This window comes from Somniosus microcephalus, chromosome 14, assembly GCF_052327205.1.
Source record: "Somniosus microcephalus isolate GS21.2 chromosome 14, FLI_Smic_1.0, whole genome shotgun sequence".
Taxonomy (NCBI): Eukaryota; Metazoa; Chordata; class Chondrichthyes; order Squaliformes; family Somniosidae; genus Somniosus; species Somniosus microcephalus.
The window spans coordinates 38,114,339-38,132,331 of NC_141000.1; the positions used below are offsets into that span (position 1 = coordinate 38,114,339).

The 17,993-nt window shown below is 48.0% G+C and overlaps 1 protein-coding gene across 1 annotated transcript in view; it reads right to left on the minus strand.

Annotated features, from left to right (window-relative positions):
- The window catches only part of enox1 (ecto-NOX disulfide-thiol exchanger 1), a 980,064-nt gene that overhangs the window by 923,141 nt on the left and 38,930 nt on the right, over nt 1-17,993 (minus strand). The window contains exon 2 of the mRNA XM_086006510.1: nt 11,411-11,548. Within this exon, the coding sequence (XP_085862636.1) occupies nt 11,411-11,548 (138 nt within the window). The remainder of the gene's footprint in view (nt 1-11,410; nt 11,549-17,993) is intronic.

The following is a 17,993-nucleotide window of genomic DNA, read 5'->3' on the forward strand; positions in this document are numbered from 1 at the left end:
TCAAAGGGTGGTGAACCTGTGGAATTCTCTACCACAGAAGGCTGTGGAGGCCAAGTCACTGAATATATTTAAGAAGGAGATAGATAGATTTCTAGACACAAAAGGCATCAAGGGGTATGGGGAGAGAGCGGGAATATGGTATTGAGATAGAGGATCAGCCATGATCATATTGAATGGCAGAGCAGGATCGAAGGGCCGAATGCTCTACTCCTGCTCCTATTTTTCTGTTTCTAACAGGGCACAAATGGCCTTGCGACCGGGAGCGGCGCTGACATCGTCTCCCACCATATTCGGCAGGAGCTTTGCGGCGGCACTACAGCGTTGCGCCCGATCTCCTTCGCCATTGCTGTGCACATTTCCCCGGTAGCGCCCCAGACCCAAAATTGACTTCCGCCCCCTGTGTAGTGTCCGTGTGTAGATAAAGACACTGAAGACAGGAGTTGGTTCATAGGTATTTACTAAGCAAGTCTGGGGGGGGTTTCTAAAGGATATACACAATACACAGGCTTATATAGCCCAAGTGGCAATTACCGGCATTACGCACACCTGGGGCTCTTAAAGGCACATACACCATAATTGCTCTTAAAGGCACATACACCACAATTCCTCCCCTTCTAGCTAACTAGTACATCATATTTTAAGTAATTATTAATTACATGTTATATGCAAAATAATATACATTGCTGTATTAATTAATTATAAGTTAGTCTCTCAGGAGGCTTCCTGACTCGGTCCGGATAACGCCTCGGGGGTGTAGTAGTTTCTGGTGGTGTAGTAGGTTCTTCTGGCAAGGCTGATTCGGCTTGAAGGCCAGTGTCGGGTTCATCGGGCTCCAGTATCACCGGATCGGAGGTAGATATGGGTATCTCTACTTCATCGTTAGATGTATAGAGTGGTGGTGTAGGTTGTCCCTTTTCGGATGACTTGATGATTTGGTCAGCATGGCGCCTTATTATGCTGTCTCCGATGTCCACGGTATACATCAGTGGTCCTAATCGTGTGCAGATAGTTCCAGGCTGCCATTTCTCGGTACGGTAGTCCCGGGCCAAAACCGGTTGGCCTATCTGGAAGGCCCTAGTTGGCCTTTCATTCATGCCCTGAAACTGCCGGTTCTCCACGTCCCTTCGGATGTTGGGCTTGACCAAATCCAGCCGGCATCTTAGGTTTCTATTGTAGAACATCATGGCGGGAGTTTGGTTAGTAACCATATGCGTTGCATTCCTATATGCAAATAAGAAGTTATCCACCTTGTGCTGAAGTTTTATGTCTTCATTACCCATGGCCTTGATGGCCTTCTTGAAGGTCTGGACAAACCTTTCAGCCAATCCATTGGTGGCGGGATGGTATGGGGCGGACGTGTAGTGCTTTACTCCATTGTTCTTTAAGAACTTTCTGAATTCTTCGGACACAAATTGCGGTCCATTATCAGAACATATCTGCTCCGGCAGCCCATTCCTGGCAAATATGGTCCTTAATACTGTGATGGTTTTTTCCGTGGTGGTGGAGGACATCTTTATTACCTCCGGCCACTTGGAGTGTGCATCAACTGCGATTAAGAACATTGAGTCCATAAATGGACCAGCAAAGTCGATGTGCACCCTTTGCCAGGGAGATGAGGGCCACTCCCATGGATGTAGAGGGGCCTGTGGTGGAGCATTTTGGAACTTCTGGCATCCTAGGCAGCTCTTGGTCATGTCTTCGATGTCTCCATCGATACCTGGCCACCATACAAACGCCCTAGCTAGGTTCTTCATTTTCACTCCACCCAGATGCCCCTCGTGAAGCTCCTTTAGCACTTTGTCCTGGAGTTTGGGTGGAATCACCACTCTGGATCCACACATCAAGGTTCCTCGGCACACTGACAGCTGTTCTCTTCTTTGTGAGAATGCTGGCAACAGTGGTTCGCCATGTGCTGGCCATCTCTTCACTGTTAAATCGTAGACCCGTGAGAGAGTAGGGTCATTTCTTGTCTCCCTTTCAATGGCAGAATTTGTCACCGGTAGACATTCCACTATGGTAGAGTGGAATATCTCTACTGGGTCTACTGTAGGTGCCTCTTCTATCGTTGGCAACGGTAGACGTGATAAACCGTCAGCATTCCCATGTTGTTTTGACCCTTTGTATTCAATGTTGTATTGGTGTGCCCCTAGAAAAAGGGACCACCTCTGTAGTCTTTGTGCCGTCATAATGGGGACACCTTTTTTAGGGTTGAATATGGAGATGAGGGGTTGATGGTCAGTCAGCAAGGTAAATTTTTGTCCGTGTAGGTAATGGTTGAATTTCTTCACTCCCCATACCAGGCTGAGTGCTTCCCTGTCTGTCTGGGCATAGTTACGCTCAGCTGAGTTCAATGAGCGTGACGCAAATGCTATCGGCCGTTCCGAGCCATCAGGGAATCTATGGGACAATACCGCTCCTATGCCGTAAGGGGATGCATTGCACGCCAGTCTGATTGGTAGTGATGGGTTGTAATGAGCCAAAATTTTCTCGGATGTGATTAAGTCTTTACATTTATGGAAGGCACGTTTACAGTCTTCGTTCCATTTCCAAATCACTCCTGTCTGTAGAAGATCATTAAGAGGGTGTAGAATAGTTGATAAGTTCGGTAAAAATTTATGATAGTAATTTATTAATCCCAGGAATGACCTTAATTGTGAAACATTTTCAGGTGCTGGGGCTTTTATAACTGCTTCAATTTTTTCAGGTGACTTATGCAACCCTTCCTTATTAATTATGTGGCCACAATATGATATCTGATTTTGGAAAAATTCGCACTTGGGGCGATTTGCTCGTAGGCCCCGTTCTTTCAGCCTAGTGAGCACCTGCTCCAAATTGGCAAGGTGCTCGTTGTCGTTTTCTCCTGTTATAAGGATGTCGTCTAGGTAGCATTGAGTCCCCGGAATCCCTTGCAGGACTTGCTCCATAGCTTTTTGCCAGATAGCTGGAGCTGATGCTATTCCAAAAACCAGTCGATTGTACTGGTACAGGCCTTTGTGTGTGTTTATTGTGAGATACTTTTTAGAGGTCTCCTCAACCTCCATCTGTAGATATGCCTGTGCCAAGTCAATTTTTGTGAAACGTTTCCCTCCGGATAGTGAGGCAAAAATATCTTCTATCCTCGGAAGAGGATACTGTACCATGTGAAGGACCGGGTTTACAGTCACCTTAAAGTCCCCACAGATGCGAATTTTTTTCTGTTCCTCAGAGTTATTTTTCAATGTTTTTTTCATGACTGGAACGATGGGTGTTGCCCATTCGCTCCAATCTATTTTGGATAATACGCCTGCCTTTTCCAAATTCTTCAGCTCTGCCTCGACTGCCGGACGTATTGCGTATGGCACCGGTCTTGCCTTAAAAAATTTTGGAATTGCTGTATCTGCCACTTTTATTGAGGCGGTGATGCCTTTCAAGGTTCCTAGTTTCTCTTGAAACACTTCTTTGGCGTTGGCCAAGATGTCTTTTAATCGTTCAGGTATGATGTCATCATTGTTTTTTTCCTTACTGGTCACCATCAGTGCCTGAATGGAGTGCCAGTCTAAACGTATCTTCCTTATCCATTCACGTCCCAACAACGGTGGACCACCATCTTGTAGAATGTATAAATACAACTTTTGTATTTCTTTGCCGTTGTATACCACAGGCACCCTTATTTTTCCTTTGGGGTAGACTTTCTGCCCCGTATATGTTTTTAAGATAATGGATGTGTCTTTTAGAGGTATATGCGAAAATAGCCTCTCGTAATCTCGTCGATTTATTACGGTTAGAGCTGATCCTGTATCTAGCTCCATTTTAACTGGGGACCCTGCTATTGTGAGGGTAACCCAAATGGTTTGGTAATCCTCTTTGGCAAGTACATTATGTAATTTGAGACGGCTTAGTCTCTTGTTTCCGGAGTCGCTATCGCTATTCTGGTCTTCGGAGCTATTGTCCGTCATCATTTGTACCTTCCTGTACTTTTCTTTATTGATTTTTTGTTTTCTGTCAGTGGATTTATTTTGTCCAGATTGGCATACCCATGCAATGTGTCCAATCTTACCATGTTGCCTGCATGCTTTGCCCTTGAACCAGCAGTCCCTCTGGTTATGGGTGGATCTGCCGCAGCGATAACATCTTCCGAACTCCTGTGTCATTTTATGGGTGCCGAAGTCCTGTGTCTCTTGTTGTATCTCTGCAGCTCCTTTTGCTGCTGCTTCGTATGATACAGCCATACTGAAAGCTTTGTCCAATGTTAAATCTTTTTCAGAAAGCAGTCTTTTTTGTGTTCCTTCACTTAAGAGACCGCAAACAAATTTGTCTCGAAGATAATCCGATAGTCCTGCTCCGAATTGGCAGTACTTTGATAGCTTTCTTAATTCGGTTAGGTAATCAGCGTTACTTTCATCCTTGTGTTGATTTCTCTTGAAGAACTTGTATCGTTCCGCTATCAGCAGCGGTGTTGGGTTTAAATGCTCCTGCAGGGTATCAACAATTTCTTTAAAAGTCTTGTCCTTTGGTTTGGCTGGAGTGATTAAATTTCGTAACAGCCTGTATGTCTTCGCGTCCATTAAGTTCAGAAGTACTGAAGCTTTTTTTTCATCTGTTATTCCATTTGCAGTGCAATAAACCTCTACTCTTTCCACGTATGTGGTCCAATCTTCTATTTCGCCATCAAAAGCCTCAATATTACCAGATTTAGGCATTTCAGAAAAGATATGGCGCTTCTCGCGTTTTTTTTCTCTCTGTAGCAACGATATGGCACTTCCCGCGCTTTCCCGCCGCTGCTACCGATAACAACGCTGTTTTACTGTGGTTTCCGTTTATTCACTGTTGGAGAGTCATTCCCGACGGAGGTCTAAACGCTGACCTGCTTGCCGCGCCGGCCGTCTCTCGAGTGCACCCTCCCAGTCCGTTATTGCTTGCCTCCGATTTCGCTGCCTGTCTCAGCTGTAGAGCCCGCCGCTGGAGCTCCAGCCTGACGCCCAGGAAGGATTAGCGCAGTACCTGTCACCAGCTTGGCCAGCTGGTGAAACCACAGTTTCTCTTACTTCCTTGAGTCTTCTGGACGCTGGAGGAATCGATGTCCTTGAGGTGCTGCCGAATTGCAGGTAAGTCCGTTTCCACTTCGTCGCCACTGTAGTGTCAGTGTGTAGATAAAGACACTGAAGACAGGAGTTGGTTCATAGGTATTTACTAAGCAAGTCTGGGGGGGGGGTTTCTAAAGGATATACACAATACACAGGCTTATATAACCCAAGTGGCAATTACCGGCATTACGCACACCTGGGGCTCTTAAAGGCACATACACCATAATTGCTCTTAAAGGCACATACACCACACCCTGCAGCAGTGCCAGTTGAAAACACCGACAGCTGCAGGAGACGTGCATCAGGCGGCCGGCTGCTTCAGGGGCGATGATTAAAGGTGAGGTGGCCGAGGTAAGTAAAAAAATAATTACCTTTTTTGTTGCAGGTTTTTTGTGCGGGTTCCTGCCCGCGATCGATCAGCCTGGCACTCTGCAGGATCGTGGCTGCCTTGGTGGTCCAAGTAGGTACTTTTTAAATTGCAGAGCCTGCAGCGATGGCCCTTACCTTTAAGGGAGGGAAGGAGCCTCTGAATGTGGCAGTGCTGCATGGCCCAGTGTACAGCGCTGCTGCAGTCTCCGTCCCGCCTGCTGCCGATTGTGCTCCAAGGAGGTGGAGCGTTTGACTTAGCATCCACTTCCTTCTTGGAGCGCAAATGGCAAATTTTTCAAAACTTTGAAATCATTAGCGCCTGGCACCCCAAACGGGGTGATAGTGAATTTCTCCCCGCATTATGTTAAATCTTTGGTTAGTTTGCTTTGAGGAGCCAATAGAAAAATAGCAGTGTAGTTTAGACCTAGTTAACAGCAATTGTATAGATAATCACTTTGTATCTAAGGAGTTTATTTTATGTTTTTAATTAGAATGGAAGGACAGCTGCGGCCCGTAGCCTGCAATTCCTGCACCATGTGGGATGCTTTGAGTCTCCCGGAGGCCCATGTTTGCAGGAAATGCTTCCAGCTGCTCAAACTCATGCTGAGGGTTGCTGAGCTTGAGGGGCAGCTGGATTCACTGCAGGGCATGCAGGTGGCTGAGTGTTTCCTGGATCGCAGGTTGCAGGAGGTGGCCACCCCACAGCCAGAGAGAGTTCAGATTAGCAAGTGGGTTGCCACCCAGAAGGGTAGGAAAAGGCGGGCAGTGCAGGAATCCTTTGGGAGTGTGGCACTCTCAAACCGATATACAGCACTGAATAACAATAAGGGTGACAACACCTCGAAGGAGTGCAGTCCCGAGCTTGGCACCATGAGGCAAAGGACTGCACAGGGGGCTACGACAAACTGTAAGAATGCAGTAGTAATTGGGGATTCGATAGTCAGGGGGACAGACAGGCAGTTCTGCTACCATCGGCATGAGACCCATATAGTCTGTTACCTCCCGGGTGCCAGGGTAAGGGACATCACAGAGCAGAACAGGTACATTCTGCAGGGGATGGGGAAGAGCCAGAAGTCGTGGTCCATGTTGGAACCGACGACATGGGGAGGAAGAGGGTTGAGGTCATGCAGTCAGTGTTTAAGGAGCTAAGGAGGAAGTTAAAAAGCAGGGCCTCAAAGGTAGTAATCTCTGGATTACTCCCAGTGTCACACGCTAGTGAGAATAGGAATATGGCAGGTTAATGCATGGCTAGAGACATGGTGAAGGAGGGAGGGCTTCAGGTTCCTGGGATATTGGGACCAGTTCTGGGGCAGGAGGGACATGTTCAAGATGGATGGGTTATACCTGAACAGAGCTGGGACCAATATCCTTGCGGGCAGGTTAACTAGTGCTGTCGGGAAGGTTTAAACTAATTCGGCAAGAGGTTGGCACCAAGATGTAGTATTAAAAAGTAGAATCACAGTGCACAGAAGACTGGGAGAGACAGAGTTAGAAATAATACAGAATTAGGTGGGATCATAGAAAATACAAAGAGGTCTAAGTTAGGTTTGGAGTGCATGTGTGTAAATGTCCAAAGTGTGGTTAATAAGGTTGGTGAGCTGCAGGCGCAAATAGCCACGTGGGATTATGGTGTGGAGGCAATAACTGAGACCTGGCTTAAAATAAGGGAGGGTTGGATGCTTAGGGTACAAGGTATTCAGGAAAGACAGGGGAGGAAAAAAGAGGAGGGGTAGCAGTTTTGTTTAAGGGAAATATTACAGTGCTAGAAAGAGAGAATGTCCTTGAGGGATCAAAGACAGGATCTATTTGGTTGGCGATAAGAAACAATAAAGGAACTAATACACTACTTGGTGTCTTTTATATCCACCGAATAGTGGGAAGGAGATAGAGGAGCAGATTGGCAAAGAAATTACTGGGAGGTGCAGGAAGTATATAGTGATGATGGGAGACTTTAACTACCCTAATATTGAATGGGTTAGTGATTGTGTTAAGGGCAGAGAAGGGGAGGAATTTCTGAAGTGTGTTCAGGAGATTTTTCTTCATCAGTATGTTTCCTGCCCAATGTGGAAGGTGGCATTGCTGGATCTAGTCCCGTGGAATGAAGTGGGTCAAGTGGAGAATGTCACAGTCTGGGAGCACCTCAGGAATAGTGATCATAGCATCGCAAGGTTTTGATTAGTTATGGAGAAGGACAAGCAACAATCTAGAATAAAAATACTTAACTGGAGGAAGCCTCATTTTGGTAAATTGAGGGGGGATCAAGCCCTTTGACTCCAATTTGTAAAGACTGGTGTCAGACACTGGCAGGCAAAAATGTAATGGAACAATGGGAGGCTTTTCAAGAGGAGATGGTTCGGGTACAGCTAGGTACATTCCCGAAAGGCAGGGCAACCAAAGCCAGAGCTCCCTGGATGACAAAGGAGTTGGAGAGTAGGATGAAGCAGAAAAAGGGGGCATATGACAGATGTCAGCTTGATAATACAAGGGAGAATCAGGCTGAATATAGTACAGAGGACAAGTGACAAGGGGCAAAGTGACAGTACAAGAATTGATTGGTGGCTAACCTAAAAGGGAAACCAAAGGAGTGGTGGGGTCAATTAGGGATCAAAATGGAGATCTGTTGGTGGCAGTAGAAGGCATGGCTGAGGTAATAAATGAATACATTGCATTGGTTTTTACCAAGGAAGAGGACTTCGCCAAAGCTATGGTAAACGAGGAGATTGCTGGGATACTGGATGAGATAAAAATAGATAAAGAGGAGGTACTAGGAAGGCTGGCAGTACTTAAAGTCAAGAAGTCACCCGGTCTGGATGGGATGCATCCTAGGTTGCTAAGGGAACTAAGGGTAGAAATTGCGAAGGTGCTGGCCAAAATCTTCCAATCCTCCTTAACTACAAGGGTGTTGCCAAAGGACTGGAAGATTTGAAATGTTACACCCTTGTTTAAAAAAGGGGAGAAGGATAAACCTGGCAATTACAGGCCAGTCAGTTTAACGTTGGTGCTGGGGAAGCTTTTAGAAACAATAATCCAGGAGAAAATGAACAGCCACTTGGACAAGCATGGACTAATAATGGAGAGCCAGCATGGATTTGTTAAGGGCAAATCGTGTTTGACGAACCCGATTGAATTGTTTCATGAGGTAACGGAGAGTGTAGATGAGGGCAGGGCAGTTGATGTTGTGTATATGGATTTTCAAAAGGCATTTGATAAAGTACCACATATTAGACTTATTAGTAAAATTGAAGCCCATGGGATAAAAGGGGGCAGTAGCAGCATGGCTACAAAATTGTCTGAAGAATAAAGAGAGTTGTGGTGAACGGCTGTATTTTGGACTGGAGGGAGCTGCACAGTGGAGTTCCCCAGGGTTCAGTACTAGGACCACTGCGGCTTTTGATATACATTAATGACTAAGGGGTACAGGGCACAATTTCAAAATTTGCAGATGACACAAAACTTGGAAGTGTAGTAAACAGTGAGGAAGATAGTAATAGACTTCAAGAAGACGTAGATAGGCTGGTGGAATGGGCGGACACATGGCAGATGAAATTCAATGCAGAAAAGTGTGAGGTGATACATTTTGATAGAAAGAATGAGGAAAGACAATCCATGCTAAATGGGACAATTTTGAAGAGAGAGACCTAGGGGTGTTTGTGCACAAATCTTGGAAGATGACAGGACAGATTAACAAAGCAGTTAATAAAGCATATGGGATCCTGGGCTTTTTAAATAGAGGCATAGGGCTCGATTTTCATTGGGCCATTGAGGCAGGATTGGAGGCGTGTGGGGGGTTAAAATCGCGAAATCGGGGGGCACGAACCCATCCCGCCCCCAACCCACCTCTATGCCAGTTTCAAAGGAGGCGGATACCCGACCTGTGCTGGGACCCGCCTCCCCGAGGCGGGAAGGGGATTAGTGCCAATTAACTGCCTGTTAACAGTTAGTTAACAGGCAGTTTTTAGCCTAATCTCCATTTTTATCCCTGAAGTGTGGGATTCCCGACGGCTCCAAACCACGCCAAGTTAGCAAGGCGGACCGTCGGGCTGAAGGGCTTGGAGGGTTCGCGATGTCCGGTGTTCAGGAGAGTGATGTGTGCATGAGTGCAGAGGTAAGTGTGTTTGGTGTGTGTAAAGTGTTTAAATAAGTTTTACTTACCTTTACAGCCTTCCTTCCTTCAGGTCTCAGGAGTACCTCATCTCACCGCCACAGAAAGCAGAATGGCCGCGAGCTGTCAAAAGTTGCAGCATTCAGCTTTCTGTTCTGGAGAGATCTCTAAATCAGCCTGAGAGGAAGGAATTAACTTAGTGTACAGATTGTCAGTGTTTGGCAGCTTCAAAGAGCTGTCAAACGCTGATATTTCATCTGTCAAAAGCTCTTGACAGATGAAATGTCAATCTGTGATGTCACCTGTTGCTGGGTAGCCCTTAATTGGCCTGCTGAGCCTGCTGGGCGGGCTCAACAAGGTCAATCAAGTGAAAATCGAGTGGGTTGGCCGCAACTCGATGGAGGCGGGACGACAACCCCAAAAGTTGTAGTCCCGCCTCCTACACGCCTCCAGTATCAAAATCCAGCCCTTAGAGTACAAAAGCCAGGAAGTTATGCTAAATCTGTATAAAACACTAGTTCGGACCCAGCTAGAGTACTGAGTCCAATTCTGGGCACCACACTTTAGGAAGGACGTGAAGGCTTTGGAGAAGGTACAGAAGAGATTTACTAGAATAGTTCCATCGATGAGGGATTACAGTTATGTGGATAGACTGGAGCAGCTGGAGTTGTCCTCTGTAGAACAGAGAAGGCTAAGAGGAGATTTGATAGAAGTGTTTAAAATCACAAAGGGTTTAGATAGAGTAAATAAAGAGAAACTGTTTACAAAGGCTGAATGGCCGATAACCAGAGGGCACAGATTTAAGGTGATTGGCAAAAGAACCAGAGGTGACATGAGGAAAAACTTTGTTTATGCAAGGAGTGGTTAGGGTTTGGAATGCACTGCCTGATGTGGTGGTGGATACAGATTCAATAGTAGCCTTCAAAAGGGAATTGGATAAATACTTGAAGAAGAAAAAAATTGCAGGGATATGGGAAAGAGCGGGGGAGTGGGACTAACTGGATTGCTCTTCGAAAGAGCCGGCGCAGACTCGATGGGCTGAATGGCCTCCTCCTCTGCTGTACTATTCTGTGAGAACTTACTTGCTTGCAAACTGATGAGTCTCTAACTTCTTCCATTTCTGATGAATGGTCATCGACCTGAAACGTTAACTCTGTTTCCCTCTCCACAGGTGCTGCCTGACTTGCTGAGTGCTTCCAGCATTTTCTGTTTTTAGTTCAGATTTCCAACATCTGCGCCAATGTTCCCTCTAAGTTGCATATGTGCGTGGCCGTGCAGTAATCTACAAGGTCCCGCGCAGGCCGCTCACCAGCTTTTACGTTGTAAATACGGCACATGCCCAGAAATTTAAAGGGACCACACATTAACAGAAACAGGCCACGCAGAACATAGTGCAGCCTACAGGTAACACTCATCTGTAGTATTTTGCTTTCATCTTAATAAGAGTTTACTGTCTCTCTCGCTGTTCGCTACCATGCCACAGTAACTGGAGCTATGACAGGTACAGGTGTTTGCTCAGCTTATACTCTAGATAGACATTTACTTGGTGGTAGTATCAGAGCAAGCTGCAGGTGCTTCAACCTAGCAATTCACCGTGCTACACCCACCATCCAATGGTTTATTTTTCATAACTGACACTCATCCTCTATATGGGAACATACCCACAGAACCGTAAAATGTTCTCCCTGCTCTTCCAAGATTCTATCTGGAAATAATCAGATCAAGCTGTTGTGGTGCATAAAGTACAAGCCAAAGGGCCATCAGGAGCCTCCTCCAATCCCGCAGGTTCGTGTGAACATGGAGGGAATGCTCTTGATCGAGTTTAGAAGGGTCAGGATTCAATGTTCCATCAAACAGATATTTTGACCATATTTACCTGATACCAGCGGTGGCCCAGCTAGTCCCACTGGGGCTATCCCCAAGTTGTTCATAGCAGTAGCCCATGCTGTGGTGCCAGTAATGGACATGCTGATCTGACTGGGGCCTATGACTATACCTTCCAAACCTTCTGTTCCTGTGGGGAAAAAAGGAAATAATAAAAGTAATTAAAGTTAGATCTTGCCCTGGGCTCAAAGGACATAAAATACTGTTTGGCTGCATGAATCTAGGGCGATTGCTAGACTTGTTTTCTCTCAGTGTCAGTATTGGCCTGTTGTAAACAGGGCGAGTCTCTACTTTGTGCATCCCTTTTATTTCTTTCCTTCATTTTAGTCATTTAAACTGTCCCTACCGAGAAGCTGATTTTATCTGAGCACAGTGATGAGTCAGCCGTTGCTCAGTGGGAACACAATCACCTCTGAGTCAGAAGGTCGTGGGTTCAAGCGCCACTCCAGACACTTGAGCACACAATCTAGGCTGACTCTCCAGTGCAACACTGAGAAAGTGCTGTACTGTCAGAGGTGCCGTCTTTCGGATGAGACGTTAACCCGTGGCCCCATCTGCCCTCTCAGGTGGACATAAAAAAATCCCACGTCACTATTTCGAAGAAGAGCAGTAGAGTTCTCCCCCGATGTCCTGGGCAATATTTATCTCTCAACCAACATCACTAAAACAGATTATCTGGTCATTTATCACATTGCTAGTGGTGGGAGCTTGCTGTGTAGCAAATTGGCTGCCGTGTTTCCTACATTACAACAATGACTACACTTCAAAAAGTACTTTTGGAAGTGTAAAGAGTTTTGGGGCAGCCTGAGGCATTATATACCAAGCTAAAGGGAGGGACAGATAATCAGAGGCAAGAAGTCCTTGGGGTCAATTTTCTGGCCGCCGTTGGGCGGCTTTTCATGCGGCCGGGGGCCGAAATTTGGCGAAAAAGCGGGTCGGGATGCCCCCCCCGCCTGATTCCCCGCCCCGTCCGACTTTCGGACCGCCGTTTCCCCGCGACCCGCTTCAGTCCCGGCCGCCGCTGGCGGGACTGGTCGTCGGCACACTAATTACCAATTATCAGCTTGTTGAGGTAGTTATTCCGGGGCTGTTGCAACTTTGGGGCTTTCCCCACATCAAACCCGCCTGCGGGGAACCCCGCTGATGAGACCTGGAGTGAAGATTGCCGGCATGCTTGCTGTCAGCTGCAGGTCAATCGGAGAAGCTGCGATTTAAAGGGACAGCACTTGTATGTTGAGGGACCTTGTTGTTGCAGGTTTGGGGCTACTTCTTCAAGGCTTAGGCACAGCTGTGGAAGGTTGGAGCCTCACACACTTCCCCAATGCGATCTCCTGGGAAGCCCCTCTCGCCACCCTCACTCAGCGCTTCCTCAGCGGAGGCATCTACGAGAAGCATGGGACGCCTTTTTTCCCTTCCCTTCTTGCCATTAGAGGATCTCCAGCAGCAGAGGTGGCAGCTGCAGAACCAGGAACAGCAGGATGAGCACCAGGAGCACCAGGCTGCTGCTTACTCACCTGAAGCTGCACAGGCCAGAAGGGGCCAGCACTTGGAAGTGGCTTGAGAGCACCTTGCTGCGCTTTAGGGGGCCATGGGGACCCGTTTCTGCACTGGCAGTCCTACTCTGAAGGACTTCCATGAAGATCTGGTTCCTCTGTTCAACAGATGGCCAACGCTCCTCAAGAGATGTCATCCTCTTATGAGCACTCACCATGTTTTCCGTACCCTGGCGAGCTATCTCCTCCATGGAGGTTGCCAACCTTTCCATGGTGATGCGTTCATGCGCCAATGAGTCCACAAAGGCTCTGCTCATGGTCGCTATGGACTCCTCCATTCGCTACACACTCGCAGCGACCCTGGAGACAAAACATGCCAGAGACTCCTGTATCTGTGCATGGAGATCCATCACCTCTTCTCTTGCGGATGGAGCCAGAGGCAGAGGTTCGACATGCAGCGCAGCTGAGCTGAGCTGGCAGAGTTCTGCGCCCTCCGACGAGGACTCTCCACTGCTGTCCCTGTCTCCAGAATCTGCTGAGGCTCACTTGTGAGCTGTGAAACACCAGGTGACAACACTACTCTATGTCCCGAAGGTCCCCCCGAGGTGTGAGTGTCTGCGCTGGTGCTGGGTGTGCTTACTTCTGCTGATGCTGCGCCCTCAGAGGTTGGAGCTTCCTCTGAGGAGTCTGGCTGCACAGCCTCTTCCTCCTCCACAGTGAGGACGGGGGCTCTGGATGGTACTGTGGGGGAGTAAAGGAAGGAGTTAGAGATGTAATGCCAAGGTTATTCTGGTGACTCACAGCGAGTTGGCATCTGCTGACACCTGCATCCATGCAGCATTGGTCTCAGTGGGAGGCCTCTTCCTCCCTGACCTAGGGAAGAGGACCTCCCTGTGGGCCCTAACCCCATCCAATAATGCCTGCAGTGAAGCCTTGTCGAATTTGGAGGCAGCTTGGCGTCTGGCACTGGCCACAGCTGCTGCAGGCTCCTCTGCCATCCTGTATGGTTCGTTTGGAAGCCTTCAGAGGATGCAGCGCTTGCCATGGACCTTAAAAGCACCACGAATGATGACATCATACTGTGGGGATTTCTGACTCGAATTGGACAATTAGCAAGGCTTCCCACATGCTGGGAATTAATTGGCCACTTGAGGGAAAATTGCGTGGAGCTGGCTGACACATTTTTGTGTGTCAGAAACCCCACATTCGGGGAAACCCGACCATTTCCCACACAAGCCGAAAATCGGGGCCCTTGTGTCAAACTCATGTACCTTCTAGTGTCCTGTTCAAGGCTACCACTTGGCAAAAGGAGGACTCAAAAAGTGGAAAAAGGTGCTGTTAAAAATAAAACCATACAGAGATAAATAAATGGCAGAACAGTTGGCCATCTGTGGGCTCCAAGAACACACATACATTGAGTTTGATGGGGCTGGAGGTTTGGAAAAGGCGGTTTCCTCATTGGTGGATAAATCCTGAATCAGAACCCCAAGGTCTGTTAGTCTCAGTCACCGGAGACACATGCAAATTATTAGGAGTATCGATTAAACTTTATATATGTGGCTCCACTGTATGTACTTGAGTAGCTGACAAAGACAAAGGGCCCGATTTTGTGGATTGTGTGGGAAATGGTCGGATTCCCCCGAATGTGGGGTTCTGACACACAAAAAAAAGTGTCAGCCAACTGCACGCAATTTTCCCTCAAGTGGCCAATTAATTTCCAGCGAGTGGGCAGCCTTGCTAATTGTCCATTTCCAGTCAGGAAGCCCCACAGTATGATGTCATCATTCATGGTGCTTTCAAGGTCCACAGCAAGCATTGCTTCCTGTGTTGCTTCCAATAGAACCATACAGGATGGCAGAGGAGCCTGCAGCAGCTGTGGCCAGTGCCAGACCCCGAGCTGCCTCCAAATTTGACGAAGCTTCACTGCAGGCATTATTGGATGGGGTTAGGGCCCACAGGGAGGTCCTCTTCCCTAGGTCAGGCAGGAAGAGGCCTCCCACTGAGACCAAGGCTGCATGGATGTAGGTGTCAGCAGATGTCAACTCGAATGTGCATGTAACCTTGGCATCACATCTCTAACTCCTTCCTCTACTCCCCCACAGGACGATCCAGAGCCCCCGTCCCCACTGTGGAGGAGGAAGAGGCTGTGCAGCCAGACTCCTCAGAGGAAGCTCCAACCTCTGAGGGCGCAGCGTCAGCAGAAGTAAGCACACCCAGCACCAGCGCAGACACTCACACTTCGGGGGGACCTTCGGGACATAGGGTAGTGTTGTCACCTGGTGTTTCACAGCTCACAAGTGAGCATCAGCAGATTCTGGGGACAGGGACAGCAGTGGAGAGTCCTCGTCGGTGGGCGCAGGACTCTGCCAGCTCAGCTCAGCTGCGCTGCATGTCGAACCTCTGCCTCTGGCTCCATCCGCAAGAGAAGAGGTGATGGATCTCCATGCACAGATGCAGCAGTCTCTGGCAGGTTTTGGCTCCAGGGTCGCTGCGAGTGCGGAGCGAATGGAGGAGTCCATAGCGACCATGAGCAGAGCCTTTGTGGAGTCATTGGCACAGGAACGCATCACCATGGAAAGGCTGGCAACCTCCATGGAGGCGATACCTCGCCAGGGTACGGAAAACATGGTGAGTGCTCATAAGAGAATGACATCTCTTGAGGAGCGTTGGCCATCTATTGAACAGAGAAACCAGACCTTTATGGAAGTCCTTCTGAGTAGGACTGCCAGTGCAGATACGGGTCCCCATGGCCCCCTGAAGCACAGCATGGTGCTCTCAAGCCACTTCCAAGCACTGGCCCCTTCTGGTCTGTGCAGCTTCAGGTGAGTGAGCAGCAGCCTGGTGCTCATCCTGCTGTTCCTGGTTCTGCTGCTGCCGCCTCTGCTGCTGGAGATCCTGTAATGGCAAGAAGGGAAGGAAGAAAAGGCGTCCCATGCTTCTGGTAGATGCCTCCGCTGAGGAAGCGCTCAGTGAGGGTGGTGAGAGGGGCTTCCCAGGAGATCACATTGGAGAAGTGTGTGAGGCTCCAACCTTCCACAGCTGTGCCTAAGCCTTGAAGAAGTAGCCCCAAGCCTGCAGCAACAAGGTCCTTCAACATACAAATGCTGTCCCTTTAAATCGCAGCTTTCCCGAATGACCTGCAGCTGACAGCAAGCAAGTCGGCAAGCTTCACGCCAGGTTCCATCAGCGGGGTTCCCCGCAGGCGTGTTTAGAGTGGGGAACCCCTGAAAATCGCAAGGGCACCCTAAAATGGCATTAAACATGACAATAATTGGCGATCAGGGTCCCGACGGCCAGTCCCGCCAGCGGCGGGTGGGACTGATTTGGGTCGCGGAGAAACGGCGGTCCAAAAGTCGGACGGGGCGGGGAATCAGGCGGGGGGGGGTGGGGTCACGACCCCCTATTTCGGCGATTTTTGGCCCCCGCCCGCATGAAAACCTGCCCAACGGCTGGCAGAAAATCGGGGCCAAAAAGTTTGGACACACCTGCTCTAACTGTGTTTCTCCCTCCACAGATGCTGTCTGACCTGCTGAGTGTTTTCCAGCATTCGGTTGCCAAGCCCCTATGCTCTGGAATTCCCTGCCTAAACCTCTCCACCTCGCTACCTCTCTTTCCTCCTTTAAGATGCTCCTTAAAACCTACCTCTTTGACCAAGCTTTTGGTCACTTGCCCCAAGTTATCCTTATGTGGCTCGATGTCAAATGTTTTTGTCTTAAAATACTCCTGTGCAGCACCTTGGGCGAATAAATGGCAAGTAACATTTTACTACATTAAAGGTGCTATATAAATACAAGTTGTTGTTGTTGTTTTCTGTTTTTATTTAATAGCCTTTTTGTTATTCTGTAACCTATTGTATAGATTTGAATGGTTGGCAATCAAACCGATATGGAAGTGGGAGTTTACTGCGGCTGGTTTTACGCAACCCAGTTTCATTGGCAGGAATGATTGAAAAATATCCATTAATGAGGCACCTGCAGCAAAGCTCCTTCCACACTGGTAACTGGTGCACATCGTGAATGTTTCACTAGTGACCCTGTGGAGTGCCGGAAGTTTTGGTGAAAAAGCACATTGTCAAAATGAAAAGCCCATTTCACTCACCGGGCACCGCTGGTCCTTGTGGATGTTCATCACAGAGAAACAGAAGGTGGTTCCCTTTTTGCTTCAGTGGGGCAGCCCAAAGCATACCCCAGAAACAAAGACTGGTGTTATTGGGCTGGCATTTGCTGTAGCCGGGCTTCTAATGGCGTCTGCCATTAGTTAGACCTGCTGCTGCACCCTTCAGCTCCAAACATTTTTGCCCACAAAGTTGCTGGAAGTGCGAGCTGACAGCATCGCAGTGAGGGGAACAGAGCATCTGGGATCTGAGTGAACAGAGCAAGCAACTACGGTATCTCCTTAACCAATCAGAATTAAGGATTGGGAAATAAACAGCGGAAGGACAGTGAAGGAAGGAGAATTTTCAATGTCAAATCAGGTAGAGAGAGAGAAATAAGGAGGGAATGAAAGATTGGATTAAGAGAGAAAAAGAGAAAAAGGAAAAGTAAGAAAAAACACATTTTTTATATGTCCCTAAATAATTCTAAATCTGAAGAAATGAGACTCCACACTTGTAATAGTTCATTCTCCGTGCCAGCGAGACTGATTGGCAGTCATAAACACTTCTCACATCGTTAAGAGGGTACTTAAGCATGTAATGACAAGACTTAACTTTCTGGGATTTTTTCATTCATGGAATGTGGGCGACACTGGCAAGGCCAGGATTTAGTGCCCATCCCTAGTTGCCCTCGAGAAGGTGGTGATGAGACACCTTCTTGAACCACTGCAGTCTGTATGGTGAAGGTACTCCCACAGTGCTGTTAGGGAGGGAGTTCCAGGATTTTGACAAGCGAGATATTTCTAAGTCAGGGTGGTGCATGATTTGGAAGGAAGTTGGAGTTGGTGGTGTTCCCATGCACCCTTATCCTTCTAGGAGGTAGAAGCCGTGGGTTTGGGAGGTGCTGTCGAAGAAGCCTTGGCGAGTTGCTGCAGTGCATCTTTATACAAAATTATTACAGGCCTTAATAGGGTGGATGCTGGGAAAAT